The sequence below is a fragment of the Macaca fascicularis genome, chromosome 8 (genome assembly GCF_037993035.2).
Source record: "Macaca fascicularis isolate 582-1 chromosome 8, T2T-MFA8v1.1".
Taxonomy (NCBI): domain Eukaryota; kingdom Metazoa; phylum Chordata; class Mammalia; order Primates; family Cercopithecidae; genus Macaca; species Macaca fascicularis.
In genome coordinates, this window is record NC_088382.1 from 94,402,763 (window position 1) to 94,420,433 (window position 17,671).

The 17,671-nt window shown below is 33.8% G+C and overlaps 1 protein-coding gene across 18 annotated transcripts in view; it reads left to right on the top strand.

The window, feature by feature from the left end:
- The window catches only part of RALYL (RALY RNA binding protein like), a 736,337-nt gene that overhangs the window by 351,691 nt on the left and 366,975 nt on the right, over nt 1–17,671 (top strand). For all 18 annotated transcript variants that reach the window (XM_045399163.2, XM_045399161.2, XM_065519414.1 and 15 more), the window contains one exon: nt 7,004–7,282. In XM_045399163.2, coding sequence (XP_045255098.1) covers nt 7,027–7,282 — 256 coding nt within the window. In that variant the 5' untranslated portion in view covers nt 7,004–7,026. The remainder of the gene's footprint in view (nt 1–7,003; nt 7,283–17,671) is intronic.

A 17,671-nucleotide genomic window follows, 5' to 3' on the forward strand; every position in this document is an offset into this window, starting at 1 on the left:
ATCCGTTTTGTTTGACCCAGGAATGTCAATACTGTACTGGAAATTTATGCTTATTAAATGTGTCAGTGTTCATCTCAGATATTTTTGTGACCTGAGAATAATGGAAACAAGCTAAATGCCTATCAAGCATACAAAGAAAGTGATGGCTTAGCCTTATTACTATGCAACTATTTAGGCTACAGCCAATGTAAATATTTAACAGCATAATTAAATAAGCATTCAAGTAATAAATAATGATACTTGGTATGTAGATTATGTTAACTTTTTTCTAGTTTATAGCTTTTCTCTAGATACTAGAGATAAAAAATACAACAAGATATAAATTGTAAACATCTTCAGGTTGGGATTATATTCTTTTTTCATTAAATGTATATATCATCTTATTATTTACATATTCAATGAATCTTTACTTTTATAAATCAGTATGTTGATTTATTTCAGAAAGCAGTTTGAGGCTTAAATAATGGAATCTTAAACATAATTGTGATATTTAACTACATATATGACATAGACATCACTAAATATACTATGATAACTTCTTCACAGCGAAAGGAAAAATCAGAAAATTTTCCACAAAATTGTTTTATAAATAGTATCTTAACTTGTAAGAAATAGTTTTTTTTAAAGATCTATTGAAGAATTGTCACTGCTCTGGTGGATATAAGTTACATATTCTAAATCATGGGTGGTTTTTGAAGAATGAATTCAGAATTTTCTTGGTATTCTTTATTTTGTCCAGGAAGAGATGCTTAAATTTGTTAGTTTATTTCAGTTCACTTTTTCCTTTATTCTAATTCTGAATATGAACAATTTTATACTAACCTGTTTAATGAAAAAAGTTCCAGGGATGAGTTTAAAATATTTGGAAAACAACTGTCTTCTTGTGCATGCTGAGATATTTACTGTATGCCTGTTGAATTTTTATAGTATTGTTTAATTCAAATACCACTTACTTTAAGAGGTTTTCTCTGATATTTTCAACTGGGTATGATCACTTTCTCTCTTTTCCAAAAGTGACAACTTTAGTTTGTATTTATTGCAGCATTTTCCATGGTTTATCTTGTATTATAGTACTTACTTGAGTAATAGCTCTAGACTTCAGCAAATAACTTTTAGTATATGATCCATTCTTTCTTAGTCATTTCTGCCTCTCTTTCATCCTTTCCTTGGTTTTTGAATATTGTATATATTAATATTGTTGGCAGACTCTTGTGAATACCTGATGTATTAGTCCATTCTCATGCTGCTAATAGACATACCTGAGACTGGGTTATTTTTATTTTTTATTTTTATTTTTTGACATGGATTCTCACTCTTTCACCCAGGCGGGAGCGCAGTGGTGTGATCTTGGCTCAATGCAAGCTCTGTCTCCTGGGTTCACGCCATTCTCCTGCCTCAGTCTCCTGAGTAGCTGGGACTACAGGTGCCCACCACCATGCCCGGCTAATTTTTTGTATTTTCAGTAGAGATGGGGTTTCACCATGTTAGCCGGAATGGCAGACTGGGTAATTTATAAAAGAAAGAAGTTCAATGGATGCATAGTTACACATGAATGGGGAGGCCTCACAATCTTGACAGAAGGCTAATGAGGAGCAAAGGTACATCTTACATGGTGGCAGGCAAAATGCCAAAGATGCCTCCCATTTTGGTTATCTTTACAGCAGCATGCCACTCCCAGCACCAATTTACTGTGTTAGTCCATTCTCATACTGCTAATAAAGACATACCTAAGACTGGAATTGATAAAGAAAAGAGGTTTAACGGACTCACAGTTCCACATGGCTGCGGAGGCCTCACAATCATGGCGGAAGGCGAAGGAAGAGCAAATGTATGTCTTATATGGCGGAAGGCAAGAGGGCATGTGCAGAGGAACTTACCTTTATAAAACCATCAGCTCTCATGTGACTTATTCACTCTCATGAGAACAGCATGGGAAAAAAACCCACTCCCATGATTCAATTACCTCCCACTGGGTCCCTCCCACAATACATAGGGATTATTACAATTCAAGTTGAGATTTGGGTGGGGACACAGGGACAATCCATATTACTTGGTGGTGGTGGTTTTTTTTTTTTTTTTTTTTTGTCTGTTGTTGTTTTTAATTTTTTGATCAGTGTAAGTGTCTTAGTGACTCTGTAATTTAGACGGAAATTCAAGACCACTAAATCAGCAGAATGGTAGAGTTTATTGGCTAGTGATTTTGTCTGCTCCAAAAAAACATTTTATCTAAAGCACATTTTTGAGCTGCCTTTAATTTATAATAAATGTATCATATATGGATTCAAAGGTAAAAATCTCTCGAATACAAATTAAAAGACTTTATTTATTCTGATAACATTCTTTATAATGTTACAGAGCACTTACCACCTCAATCTGATATTTCCGGAATGAAAACCCTTAATCTTTTAAATTAGTTATCATATGACAGATACTTGAACTTTTTATTCTTCTGAAATACAGCTACATTATCATATCTTTCCTAAGTTTTCAGGACCAAAAACATAGCCGTTCTCTAGGTTTGAATGAAACATCAATAGCTAGATATATTTCTGATTTACTTTCATCCTGTATCTTTCCAAGGCAAGAGCCCTGTTAGCTTTTTGGGGTAAAGCAATTCATTAAAATGTGGCCTCAATTTTAACTAAGTGAAATTAAAAATACAGTTTTTTAATCATACTAGCCAGATTTCAAGGGTTCAAAAGTCGCATGTGGTTATTGACTAACTTTTTGGATACTGTAGATACGGAATGTTTCTACCTTCATAGAAAATTCTTTGGAATAACAGCAACAGTAGTTTACAGTTTATCTTTTATTTTACAGCAGCTTTCATAGATAGACACTTTACATGAGCTCCATCCAGACTTCTAAATTAAAAACAAAGAGACAGTTTGTTTGCACTGAAAAATTCATTTTCCCTTGTCATTTGTTTTATAGTTGTAACATTTTTTTGACTGTTATAAACCATTTTTGTGTCAAAATGTAGGTATTTTTTCCAATGCCTGACAGCTCTCTAATTTTTCTTTTTATCACCGGTTTTCAGTAATTTTATTATGATGTGTCTGGTGTGGTTTTATACATATTTATTCTGCTTGAGGTTCATTGAAATTATTGTATCTGTGGGATTATCATTTTTATCAAATGTGGAATATTTTGGTCATTAATTTTCTTGAATATTTTTCTACCAGCCCCTCTGGGACTCCAGATTTATGTGTTTAACAGCTTGACAGAGTTCAATATTAACTCACTGAGGCTCTGTATATTTTTTCAGTGTTTTATCTCTATACTACATTTTACATATTCTCTATTTCTACAACTTCTAATTCACAAATTTGTTCTTCTGAAGTTTCATCACCATTCAGTGATTTTTAAAAAAATTGTTAGATATTATAGTTTTTATCTTTAAAAGTCCCATTTGATTCATTTTTAAAATCTTTAATGTCTCTTCTGGTCATGGGTCATATTTTAATTCTTAAGATCTGTAGGAGGTTTTGCATGATGGTGAAAATAGTGTATTTTATGTGATTGAATGTCTGAGTTCTATTTTTTCCTTTTTTTTTTTTTGTGAGATGGAGCTTCACTTTGTTACTGGAGTGCAGTGGGGTGCTTTCTGCTCACTGCAACCTCTGACTCCCAACTTCAAGTGATTCTTCTGCCTCAGCTTTCCAAGTAGTTGAGATTTACAGATGTGTGCCACCACACTTGGCTGTTTTTTGTTTGTTTGTTTGTTCGTTTTTTGGGGTTTTTTGTATTTTAGTAGAGATGGGGTTTTATCATGTTGGCCAGGCTGGTCTCAGACTCCTGACCTCAAGCCATCCGCCCACTTCAGCCTCCCAAAGTGCAGGGATTACAGGCATGAACTACCACACCTGGCCCTATTATTGATTTTAAAGAAGTGTTATACTTTTCTTTGATAGACTTTTGACTTGTTTCTGCTTTAGTTTGATCATCTTAAGCCTTGTTTTCAGCTTTCGCTAGCGTGGTCACAGAATACCTTTACCTGTTGGAATCTTTAATCCCATTACTAAGGCCCACCCTTCTGATGCCTAAATTTAATTCTCCAGATAGTCAATTTGGCCTCTCCACTGCTGCTGGTAGGAACATGAATGATTCTTGGCCTTTTGCAGTTATTGGAATCATTCAGTCCACAAATTTGCAATAACTTCTTGCCCAGCCTCATGAAACTGTACCCTTTGCATATATGACTTAGAAATCAGCATAGGTTCAAAGGACTTTAAAGCAGATTTCTAGAGTTCTTTTTCTGTGTAGCTCTTCTGTCTCAAGAAACCTGTCACACAAATTCCAACTGCCCCAGATGCTCTGAACTCTGGTCTGTATCTCCTCAACTCAGTAGGTCACTTTCTCAGTTTGTGAGATCCTCCCTACCCCACGGACACTGCTCTAAACCTGAAATATGTTTTCCAGGCAGAAAGCTTGGCTCTCCTAAGTTTTACTTGTTTGTCTCTTCTTTCTCAGATGTAATGGCTCTGTACTGCCTGTATTTAATGTCTGAAAAACAGTTGCTTCATCTGTGTTTCCCTGGTTTTCTATTTCTTTGAACCAGGAGGGTTAATTTAGTCACTGTTACTCCATCATCGCTGAAAGTAGAAGTCTTTCTTCAACTGATTTAAAAGTTTCTGTAATAGAAAAGATATTAAACTATGAATTGAGGCCTAACTTTTAGAGAATGTTGAAATGACAGAATGTAATACTACAACAAAACTTATATACCAAGATAGACTCATTTAAAATGATAAACACTTATATACAATTATAAACACTGATAGAAACTAGCAAGTCAGTGGTTGTGAAAAAAATTAGATACATAGATATGTATAGATTTTAAGGTAGGTAAGAGTTATTAATTAGAATTACACAGTTGTAAGTTTGGAGGTACAGGTATGAGTGTCATCCACACAGACTAAAAGAACAGAGCAGACTCCAAGATAGCATGTTGACATTCACAGTGAGCATTCAGAGTACAACTGTACCTTCAAATTAAATTTAACCAAGGGTTACTATCAATGGCAGACCACCGGGCTCTGTAAACCACAGGTCTGATCTATTCTAGAAATTCTTATATTTGCATTTTAACCAATGTATATCTGTCCAGGAAATAAAATGTCAACCATAAGAATTGTTTACCCTTAAAAATAACTCTATGGTGTTTCTAAAAGTATGTGTCACATGAGAGCACAAACAAAATAGTATGCTTTCTATGGATTGTATTACTGATGTTGACCTGGAATGGTAAGAAAGGAAACTGACTCTAGATTACCTACCTTGATTTTTCTTGTTTCAATTAATTCTCAGAGCATTTGTCTTGAGATATGCAATAGCTCAAATTTCAAGATAAAAAAAATATCAACTTTCCTTTTTTCAACTCTACTTTGAATAATTTGTACAGGTACCACTTAAATGTAGCTAATCTGAATCAATACACGGCAGTGTTATAATCTTTGTTTCTAATGATGTTTTACTCTTAATTTTTATGTGAATAACTGAATGTTTTGTTTGTGAAACTGATCTTCATTATAAGGAGATATTTCTAATGTTGGCTGTCCAATATGAAGTAAAGCTTTAAAAATCCCAGAGGTAATATTGAACAACTTAATTTGAAACATTTTATGTTACTTTGTTGCTCTTGATTTCAAGAGTACCTGGTTTAAATGCATAAGTACATTTTCAAGCATATCCAATTTACATGCCTTAAAGACTTCCACCGCCTTAATGTTTAATTTAGAAATATCATTTTAAATGATTCTTAAAATCAGATGCACTTATTTTTATAGCTGTAATATTTTAAGAGAGACTTCATATAAAAATATAGTTGTCACTGACAAACGGTATCAATTAGCTAATGTTCAACAATGATCATCAATTCAGAGACTGTAACCGTGTTGAAATTTTAGTTTAGCCTTAATGTTGTCTATAATAGGTACTGTAAATGATGCATGACAAAAAATAGGTTGTTAGCAAATGTTGAGGAAGGAAGGAAGGAAGGAAGGAGGGAGGGAGGGAGGGAGGGAAGGAAGGAAGGAAGGAAGGAAGGAAGGAAGGAAGGAAGGAAGGAAGGAAGGAAGGAAGGAAGGAAGGAAGAAAAGAATTTTCAAGGCCTTAAAAATCTGTATGTGCTGGAATACTTAGAAATAAAAGTTTTGTTGAATTTAATTAGACACAAATATTCTACCAACCTCACAAAATGATTTTGAAAAATACTAGCAATCTTTAGGCAACATAGGAGCCCTTAGTTAAGTGAATTAGAAAGTGAAGTTAAGAATAACATTTCAACAGTTACCTAATCTCCTAATTTGCTGATCATTGATGAACATTGGCTCATATGTTTTGTTTTGTGTTTTTATGAAACTGACATGTGCTATTGGTTCAAATAAATAGCATATATAGTATTCTGGCTAAGTTGCTTATTTTTAAAATTATGGTTTTCTTATGTTAAATTTTCAAATTAAATTTCTAATACCATTTTTTCTTTTCCACAGCCTTTAATGGAGAAAACTGTTGTTTCTGACAGAAGGGTTCTGATATTGAAATAGACAATATGTCTACCTATTATAGAAATATAAAAAATAAAAATGCATGTACTCAAACAGAAGATGGAGGTTACATTTCTGTAATACATCTATCATCAGACCTTAGCCGTATTGGACTTTTGGTTGCTGTTGATAGAATAAGGCAGATTTTCCTCAAACTTTCTTTTGCAAAATAGATAGACTTAAATATAAAAACGACTGCAAAATGTTCAGTCATTAACAAATCAAGAATTTTTATAACTGTATGTTGTCATTATAAGTTTTTTCTACTGTATTTAGCAATGCAATATTTACCTTTTATATTACTAAATATATTAATTTTCTTCTCAAGAAAATTATTAATACTTAGGGATTGGAGTTTTCCTGAGTGTAATATTGAAAAACTGTTAAAAAGCCAGTGATACCCATTCAATCTAATGATTTAGCTTTTGATTATTTGTTTTGTTTGTTTGTTTAAGGATTAAAGCAAGGAGAGCCAATCATGACTGGCAAAACACAGACCAGCAATGTCACCAATAAGAATGACCCCAAGTCCATCAACTCCCGTGTTTTCATTGGCAATCTAAATACGGCAATTGTCAAGAAAGTTGACATTGAAGCCATTTTTTCAAAGTATGGAAAAATAGTTGGATGTTCCGTTCACAAAGGTTATGCATTTGTACAGTACATGAGTGAGCGACATGCAAGAGCTGCAGTGGCTGGAGAAAATGCCAGAGTCATCGCTGGCCAACCACTTGGTAAGTCATGCTCAGACATGGATCTCATGTTATTGTTCATATATCTGGAAATTGTTTTATTGCTCAAAACCCAAAAACACTGTTGTTTCTACCTCTTCTTTAACCAATTAGAGTGATTTTATATTTATAATTCATATTTTTTCATCCTTATATTGTTTTATATATAGGTATCTTATTTTCTCTATAAATTTATAAATTTGAGATCAAGGCGACTTTGCAATACTTATTACCTCCACCAATCCTAACACAGCCAGGCAAATAATAAATATGCATCAGATTTAACTTTATTTGACTTGAGATAGCGTCTGTCTTCCAGGAAACACTATCCTATGCAAAAAATAACTTCGCTTGTTATACTTACGGCATTTGATTTGAGAGCCTAATGCATTTTCCTCATTTCCTGTGTTTTGGAGGAGAAGGGATAGAAAATAGCAAAAGAAAGTAAATTTTTAGAACTGGGAAAGGAATATAATTCACATTTAAAAAATCTACTTAAAGATTTTGTATATTATGCCTATATAATCATGCATAATAATCAGATTTCTTTCTAACATTCAAGAAACAATGTAGTTTTTTCACAGAAAGGGAAACAGTGAAGTCTGAAATAAAATTAAAAACTTGGAAAAAATATTTTATAATTAATGTGTAGATAAAAATAAAAATCAGATAATTATTTATATGTTTCTCTACCTTAGGAAAAAAATACAGTTAATATAGTAATGATTCCTCAATTTATATTTCCTGTTCTCTCTAGATTCATGTATCAAACTCATTGTACAGCATCTTCTCATGGATACTCAAAAGGCATTTCAGTTTCATATGGCCAGAACAAAACCCATGATTTTCCACACCCTCAGCCTTCTCCACTCCCAAGCTTCCTCATTACAATAAAGGGAACCCCCATTTTATCCATTTTTTTTAAAAACAACAACAACAACAACAACAACAACAACAACTACAACAACTTTGATTCTTAACTTCCTCGATCATCAAGTTCACTTGTCAATATATCTCAAATATATTCCAAATGCAATCTCCTTTTATATGTGTGCTAAAGGCCATCTCATACAGGCCACTATTGTATCTCAGGAGCACTGAAATAACTCCCTTGTTGGTCCACTTCTTTTTACTCTTGCCAGAGTGTCTTTTAAAAACATAGATCAGATTATGTTCTTAACCTCCTTTAAACCTCTAATGCCTTTCTCATACAGAATAAGATTCACATTCTATACCATACCTACAATGCCCTACACTGCCACATCTTCAATTCTATCTCCTTATTCTCTCTCCCTTCTTGAACCACTCTAGTTATGCTGGCTGCCTTGATAATGCCTCAGACATTCCAAGATTGTTCTTACTTCAGAGGCTTTGTATTTGCTATTCCCTCTGTTCAGACAACAGGTCTTTGGTAATTATTTGTTCCCTACTTTATTGAGTGTGCTGTGCTCAAAATTTACCTGCAATGAGAGGCTGTTACTGACTAGCCTATCTAAAATAGAATAGTCACCTTTCTCATTCTTTCACTGTCTATTCCATTACTCTGTGTTAATTTTTTTCATGGCACCTATCAGGATCTAGATTACATAGTTTAATGTATAATCTTACCTGTGTCATGACCACAAATATAAAGCTGAAGAAGCATACAAAAGAAGCAAGTTAAAAGTATAGAGAAGTCAAGCTAGAAGAGTGTTAAGAATATTGTGAATATTATCACATGATATAACACAATTAAAACTATTTGGGAAGGTATGGAATTCATTAAAATGTGGGAGACGTTAGAGGTAATAGTCTTGAGGGAAAAAAGCAAAAGATGTTTTGCATAAGTGCCTGATATTTAACTACAAAAAATCACTATCAGATAGGAATATAATTTTTATTTACATTGGTCCCATCCAACTTTCTATATTTTAAAGAAAGGAAATAAAGGAAGTGCTTTTCAACAGACGTTGGTGTATTTTCCACTTGTCTTTTTGTTTTCCTTAGTGCCTCCATTCTGCTTGCTTACTTTGATATGGGAATTTTCTGACATTTTTGTTTTTCTTTTTAAGTTGAAAGTCTTAATTCAGGGCCATATCCCAGCACATTTCAGGGCAAGCTCTATTTACTGTCTGTACCCTGATTGTTACGAAACTAACAAATACTTGAGGAAATGCATTTAATTATTTTTGTTGTTTGAAAAAATTAACCATCAGTTTAAGATCAATTAAAACTCTGATTCACTTTTTAATGAGCTACAGCTAATCTTCTGGAGTTCTGTTTCCTATCACTACTCAGTTGATTGTCTTTTTGAGAAGAATGCAATGAACAAAGATAAATACCACACCAACAATGTAGTGCCTTACCTACACAAACCCAAGGAAGAAAATGATACCAAATTGCTCTGTTTTGAGAGGCACAAAGTTAAATTGTGCCTCTTTTAAGATACCATTTCTCATTCTCAGTCATTCCTCTTAGATCCTCTCTTAGTTTTGTCCTCAGGTAACTCTTTAGAGCATATATCCTAATCATCTGTAATCACACTTTGTGCCTGAAACCAAGTCTTAGACTTTAGTTCAAATCTCTTCTTTCACTACGTCTCTCCAAGCTGAATGACTTTTCTTTTTTTTTTTTTTTTTTTTTTTTTTGAGACGGAGTCTCGCTCTGTCGCCCAGGCTGGAGTGCAGTGGCGCGATCTCCGCTCACTGCAAGCTCCGCCTCCCGGGTTCACGCCATTCTCCTGCCTCAGCCTCCCGAGTAGCTGGGACTACAGGCACCCACAACCGCGCCCGGCTAATTTTTTGTATTTTTAGTAGAGACGGGGTTTCACCGTGGTCTCGATCTCCTGACCTTGTGATCCGCCCGCCTCGGCCTCCCAAAGTGTTGGGATTACAGGCGTGAGCCACCGCGCCCGGCCAGCTGAATGACTTTTCATACAAAGCAAGTACGTTACAATTTATCCAACAATTTTGTTTAGGTCAAGCACTTGACCATATCCACCGTTTTTTGTTTGTTTGTTTGTTTGTTTTACCTGTGTTGCTAGAAACTCAGGCAAAGGCATATCTTCCAATTGTTCCCTATAGAAGTTAGTTCCTCCATCATGTCCTGAAGAAGACCCTTAGTTTCTAGGATGTGTATACATTTCTAGATTTAAGTATCATACCTTTGTTTTTGATGATTTGAGCAAAACTTCGGTTCAAGCATATTAATCACTTGCTTCTTGAGGTTTTTGATTCCCAAATAAACCCTTTCTAATCTGCCCCCCAACAAACCCTAGCAAGTTCTTAATATGAAGCACATTTTTTATGGATTAAATAATAGGCCGTTATTACATGAAATTGTTATTAGTATCAGCTACAACAACCGATCTAAGCATTCTTCTTTTTCTTAAGAGTGAGAAGGAAATTAATGTTGATTAGATCATGCACTGGATTAGTACTTTACCCGTATTACCTTATTTGATCTCAAATAATGTGTATTTGTATGTCATTTTCTGAAAAGGAACAGTATTTTATTTACTACATGTTTAAAATGTTTATATATAATTTAGAGATTAAAAATTATACATCAGTAGTACCAGAAAAAATTAAACATCCTAATGTGCATTCTTAAAGTTTTATGAAGACTATAGGTCACTTGGCCATAATTTAATTTATTTTCTTATACATTTCCAGTTGTTTGGCACATTTTTTGCACCATGATAGAGAGTATCCATTTGTATTCTTAACTTCGTGTCTTTGATATATAATAGAACACTGCTAAACCCTCTGTGGAAAAAAAGAAAAAGATTGCATTTTGACTCATATTACTTAAGGAGTCTTAAAAAGTCAGAATATATCTATGAAATTATTCAGAATTTTTTAAATCACAATTCCTATAATGTAAAAATCCTCATAAAACTGTCTGTCTATGTTTGGTTATTTAATTGATTTTAATACAATTTAAATATTAGCAGGTAAAATTTAACATATCCTCTTAATATTTAATTGAGTTTGAATTCTAAGTTTGTTAATATTGGAAATATTTATTTCATTCTTCAATCTAAGTGTAGTCATTAGAACTTTTTTCCTCAAACACATGTGCAAGATACAAACTTTTTAAATGCTTAATAGAGACAATTTTTATGAGTAGTTACACACGAAGTGTCCTTTCACACAAAATGTTATACAGAGGTTAGAGACTCAGACTAGACAGTGCCAATTTTATGTATCTACTGATTACATTGGCTTGATTACAAACATGCTCTAATAAAATATTTGCAATGTCTTTCTTTATATTCAGATTATTATTTTACTCTTACAATGCTTGTGAAAGATACAATTTATGAACTTGACAAGTCAGCTGTTGATAGTAGGAGGAACCAAACACTGAAAATTAATTTATCTAAAGCAATCATTTTTGTCCTGAGACTCATATGCAGGCCCCTGTCCTTAAGAAGCAAAGTTTGCTTTTGGAAAAGAATATATAAAGCAGAGAATTAAATTAATTTTATCACATTGTAAGTGTCTTGCAAATGCAGAAAGATTTCAAAGTGGGGACATGATGAATAGAGATTGTAAGTTTTAAAGTAAATATGGTGAATGTACTTAACTAGATCCTGAAGAAAGTAATGGAATTGTCTTAGTAGAGAGGAAGATGTTGGAGAGATTTCCTGCGTAAGAACAAAGAAGAGAACATTCAAATGCTTGTAACAATTCCTGTCAAGCATGTGCTGAGAGCAATGGATTTCAAGCATCTTTTTATCCCCAACTGTTTTGCATCCAGAGCGATCTTTTCAAAATGCAAATCTAATCATGTCACTGTCTTTTAAAACTTTCAGGGATTTCTCATTGTTCTCAGAAAAAAAGACTGAAACCTTTGCTGTGGGCTACAAGTTTCTACATCATTTGTTTCTTTGTCACCTGCAGACTCACATCATAGCCCCCTCAGCCTTGCTTAGAGCTCCAGCTAAATTGACTTCTTTCAGTTCTTTGAACAACTTGTGTTCTGTCACCCAACAGGGCCTTTGCACATGCTATCTTGACTGCCCAGAATGTTCTTCCCTATGAAACTCTGCACCACCTCACCCTACGTCCCCACTTTATCCCCTTTACCTGGCTAATCATTCTTCAAATCTCAAATGAAATTTCAGTCCTTTAGTGAAACCTACTTGTCTCCCTCAAAGCTAGCTGAAGTGTTTTACTATACTTTCAAGCAAGTGTCTTCTTTTCAATTGTATTTTTATATTTATTATTTTGTAATTGATATCTGTCCCTTCTCTCTCTAAGCTATAAGTTTCTTAGGGCATGGACTATATATAGGTATGTATGTGTGTGTGTGTATATATATATACACACACTTACATGGCAAATGCTCAGTGAGGATGTACTGGATGAATGGTTGGATAGATGGTTAGTTGAAGGAATGGATGGACTTGTCTAAAGGGGTCCCTCACATTGAAAAGAGTACCACAGGAAGAAGAAAAAGAAGCAGGAGGAGGAATAAGAAGAGAACAGGGAAAAGAAGGAAGGAGAAGGGGCAATTGCAACTTCCCCAGAAAGCTAGATGATATAGTTGGGGTTGCTGTTAAGTGAAGACAAAGTGGTTGTGATCAGCTTGCTAAGGAGACTAGGAATTTAACCTTGAAATCCTTCAACAGACATTCCAAAGGTAACTGTTCCATAGGCCTGATTTCAGTTTTTTATAAATATAATCCAGTATTTAATAAGCATGAAATATTAACACATACATACTTTATTCAAAGGTTAGAGTGAATGATATATTGGTTTGAAGAAAGATTTCTATTTATGAAAAACTTCCTACACATTCCTTAAAATGTCATCCTTTCATAGTTTTCTCTTATTAATAGCTGTATATTTGCATGGCACTTCATCATTGTCAAAGTTCTTTCATGCACATATTATCTTCTTTGATTTTCACAACAATGCCAAGAAGTAATATTAGTATTTATGCCCATTCTGCTGGCTAGGAGCCAAAGCACAGAGAAATGAACTTAGTCTGTATCACACAAATGGTGGTGCAAGATTGTTGGCTCACGTTTTCTAACCCTAATTATTTTTACTATTTCTCCTTCCAGAAATTTATTCCATTTCAGCAGAGTGATCATAAAGTCTGTCATCCAAACAATAATACTTTTGAGAGTGGAAAGGTTACTCTCACTGATTTTGCTTTGTTTGTGGGGCCTGTCCTGTGCATGGTAGGATGTTAGTAGGATCCCTGACTTCTACCTGCAAGATACCTCTAGTACCCCTTCCAAATAGTGACAGCCAAAAATTGTCTCCATATTACCAAATGTCTCCTGGAAGGCAAAGTCACTCCAGTTAACCTTTACTATTTTAGGGTAATCATACCAAAATAAACGCCATTAATTTTCAGAAATGTTCTAATGGTCTTAGGATAAACTATATTAAAACAATGCTCTGAGTTATTTTGACAGTAACTCATAATTTATAATAAGAATGTATCTTTTCCAATTTCTCAGAAAATAAAACTCAGTAAGCACATTTCAGGGCAATTTCAATTTATTCATGACCATGGCTTACCCACTTACATCACCGGTTTGTTATAAAGTCCTCTGTCTCTTCACATCTTTAATACACTGCCTTTTAGAGGTGTGATTTTTCTTCATTAGATCCCTCCATTCAAACATGTCTAATCGCCACTAGAAATGATGAAGAAAAAGAAAGCATCATGGAAGTGTTAAGTGAAAAATACAGAGTACCAAGATTACTCAGAGGCTTAGGATGATCTTCAAATACATATTATTCAACAACAACACTATAAACTTGTTAAGACAAAGACAGAACCGCAGCATCCCTAGTTGATGTTGTCTCTAACAAATGCATTAGTTTTACCAAGCATCCATCCTGTTTCATTTTGGTAAGTATTATTCTTCTACATATGTCTCTAGCTTCAAATTAGATGGAGTATCTGAGCATCTAGCAAGGACAGATTGACAAAGAGCCTGGGGTGAAATTAGTATGGATAATCATTTTTGACAAAGTAGTCTACCGCAGAACCCCTAAACAAGCACGTGAACCTTATGGAGATTTCTATGTCATGAAAAATCCTGTAGAAAACATCTAAAGAATGCTGCAGATAATAAATAGCACTTTCAGCAAGGCACCATTATGTAATTCTATTACCATTTGGACTGAGAAAAAAAGATAATTTTTAGCTTTTGCCTCAGTGTCTAAAGAAGATATTGTTATCATAATTTCTTAATTTGATAGGTTAACAAAACTTCCACTCCTGAAGATACAAATCAAAAGTTAGTCCTTCGGCTACTTTAAATATTCGCTGCAATAAGTGTACAAAAATATTTGAATATATAAATCTTGGAATTTTTCTTAACAACCTTTGAAACTATTCACCATGCTAGCTTTCTTTTTCCGCCTACAACATGTTCAACTCATTCCTATATTTTAAACATCCAACTTTCCTAAGAGATTTTATGTTATACAGATTATGTGAAGTACTTCATCAATTGAAGAATGCTATGTAGAGATGACTACTATATTTGTTTTAAAAACTCTATTCACAGGCTGGGTGCAGTGGCTCACACCTATAATCTCATCACTTTGGGAGGCCAAGGCAAACAGATCGCTTGAGCCCAGCAGTTTCAGACCTGCTTGGGCAACATGGTGAAACCTCATCTCTGCAAAAAATACAAAAATTAGCTGGGCTTGGTGGCATGCACCTGTGATCTTAGTTATTCAGGAAGCTGAGGTGGGAGAATCACCTGCACCCGGGAAGTTGAGGTAGTGGGCTACAGTGATCTGTGATCATGCCACTGCACTCCAGCCTCAGTGAAAGTGAAATCATGTCTCAAAAAAAAAAAAAAAAAAAAATTCTATTCACAAGGCTGTGGAGGGACTTAAATGGTGTGCAAATGAGTGGGAGTATGAAACTTACTTATGAAATGGTATTCAGTACAAATCACTTTTGTTTCATCATTTCTGGGATTCATGGAAACATATTGCCATCCCATATCAGTGGCTTGTACTAATAATGTTTTTTATTTATATGTCATTTTTTCCTCATCAACCTTCTCAAAGAAGATCGAGGTACACTTCATTACATTTTTAAAAAATTATCTTTCCAACATCCTTCAAGGAAACTAAATAGTAGATTTAATTAAGCCCATTTTACAAATAAGTGAATTCTATAACGTACTTAAAGAGAGCAGGTTTTTGTGAAAACAAAAGTCTCAGAAATTTCTTCCAACATTGTGCATAATTACTGTAAGTTTCCTTAGTTCTGCTTCCAAGGTGTGTATGTATGTGTATATACATCTGGTAATTGTTTAAGAAGTCTTCATCCTCATCCTTCACTGTCATAAATTAATAAGTAACAAAAACAATACTATCTGGGTTATAAAGCACAACAGACATTCAAAGTTTTCAGTAATTAAACAGAGCTCCTTAAAATGCTGTAAACAAATGCTAATTAGCAAGCTTCCACGATAGAGTGAATTATAGAACTAACGGTCTGTCAGCCAGGGAGATACATGGCCCCACAGATGATAGAAAGCCCAGGGGATTTGCTTTCTATTTCTAAAACTGGTTATTTGACTCAATCACTGAACCTAAATTAGTGAAAGCAGTGGTAGAGACTGTAAATAAGTTTTTTCATTAAAACTATCACTGGAAACTTCTGAGCAACATTTAAAGATCTTATTAGTTCTAACTTGTTTGTTACTTAATCCCTAGTACAAAGCTAAATAATATATTAAAAAAATAGAAAAAAATCAGTGTCTGAAGTTGTCCTTCAATGTGGGGAATAAAATGTCTGAAAGTCATTTATGAACTAATTTTAGAGTGCTTTACTACGAGAAATATTTATTCTTTCAACACTACATGTGTTGTTGTAGATGCTTGCCAACACATATTAAATTATAAAAGAGAATAAAAACATATGCCAAACCCACCAAAATGAAATAAAATAAAATATAAAGTAAAATAATAAAACAAAATAGATCACTACTCTTGGAAAATATTCTAAGTGTAGAGTAAAATATGTATACGTAAGATAACATGCAGATGAAGATGGTAAATACAAGATAAAGCATGATGTAATACAGATCAAATACCATAAAAGGATGAAGTATTGTAAATTCATTTAAGAAAGGCTTATGGGCCAGTTGTAAAGTAAAATGTTCACCTATGAAGCAATACACAATAGGAAGTGGGAAACTCAAGATAAGGTATTTTGTAACACACGTCAAGTGCTACTGGAATTTTAAATAAAAAGTATTATAAGGTTTTTTGGAGGTCTGTTAGGAAATGTAGATTTGAATTTAACTGTTAATCTAAAATAGGTGGCAAACAAATTGAGTATAATCATGAAGAAAATCTTTAGAGACTGCAATTCTTAAGTAATTTTAATTGAAACCAAAACACAGAATTGAAATATAGCTTGCAATGTTTGTGAAAGGTGGTGGTTTTGAGTTAAGGCTCAGGACTCACAATTCCTGTGTTAGAATCCTAGCTCTCCACTTAGGACATGTGGAACTTTGGACAAGTTACTAAAGAAACAGCTGCTATTGTGTTGCCTGTAAAATGTAGATATAAGAATAGGTCCCACCTCATAGAGTTATGAGGATTAAATGCATCAATATGTGTAAAACGGTTAAGAACAATTCCTGGGACATACAAAGTCTCAAAAGAAGGCAAAAGGGCTAGACATCCAATTAAGACCTATTGTTTAATGCCTTCTAAAAATGAATTTAGAAAACTGGAGAAACAGGTCCTAGATCTTTAGCTTTCTGAAGGTGTTGGTCCTGTGACAAGAATTTATGTTCTCTGGCTCTAATTTCCTCATTTGTGGGGAAGCTATGGGACTAGTTAATCAGTAAGATCCCAAAAAAGACCAAATAATTATGATGATTTCTGCTTTTTCTGTCTTGTTGAAAAAAATCTTTGCCTCCTCTTTGGCCATAAAGACATCCTTCTGTGTTTCCTTTTAAGGGACTTTTATATTGGTTTGACTCTTCACATTTAGACTTTACTACCTCTGGAACTGAATTTTTTGGTATGGTATTTGGTAGTGAAAAAGATTCACTCATTCCCATATGAATATCACGTAATCTCACAGGATTTGTTGAAGAGACTCTTGATTTCTAACTGCCCTGAAACGTCCCTCTGAACATATATTAAGTAATCAAGTATATGTATATATGTATGTGCATGGACACACACACACACACACACACACAAACGCACATTTCAATTTACATGTAATTAAATATATGCTGCAAATATTATATCATAAATAATACTGATAAATACTGTAAATGACACCATTTTGGACATATTTCCTAATTGTTTATTCCTGATCTATTTATTGATGTACTTATGATCTTCTAAAATCACTTATAAATTTTAAGCTTACTATAGATTTTTAAATCAGTGT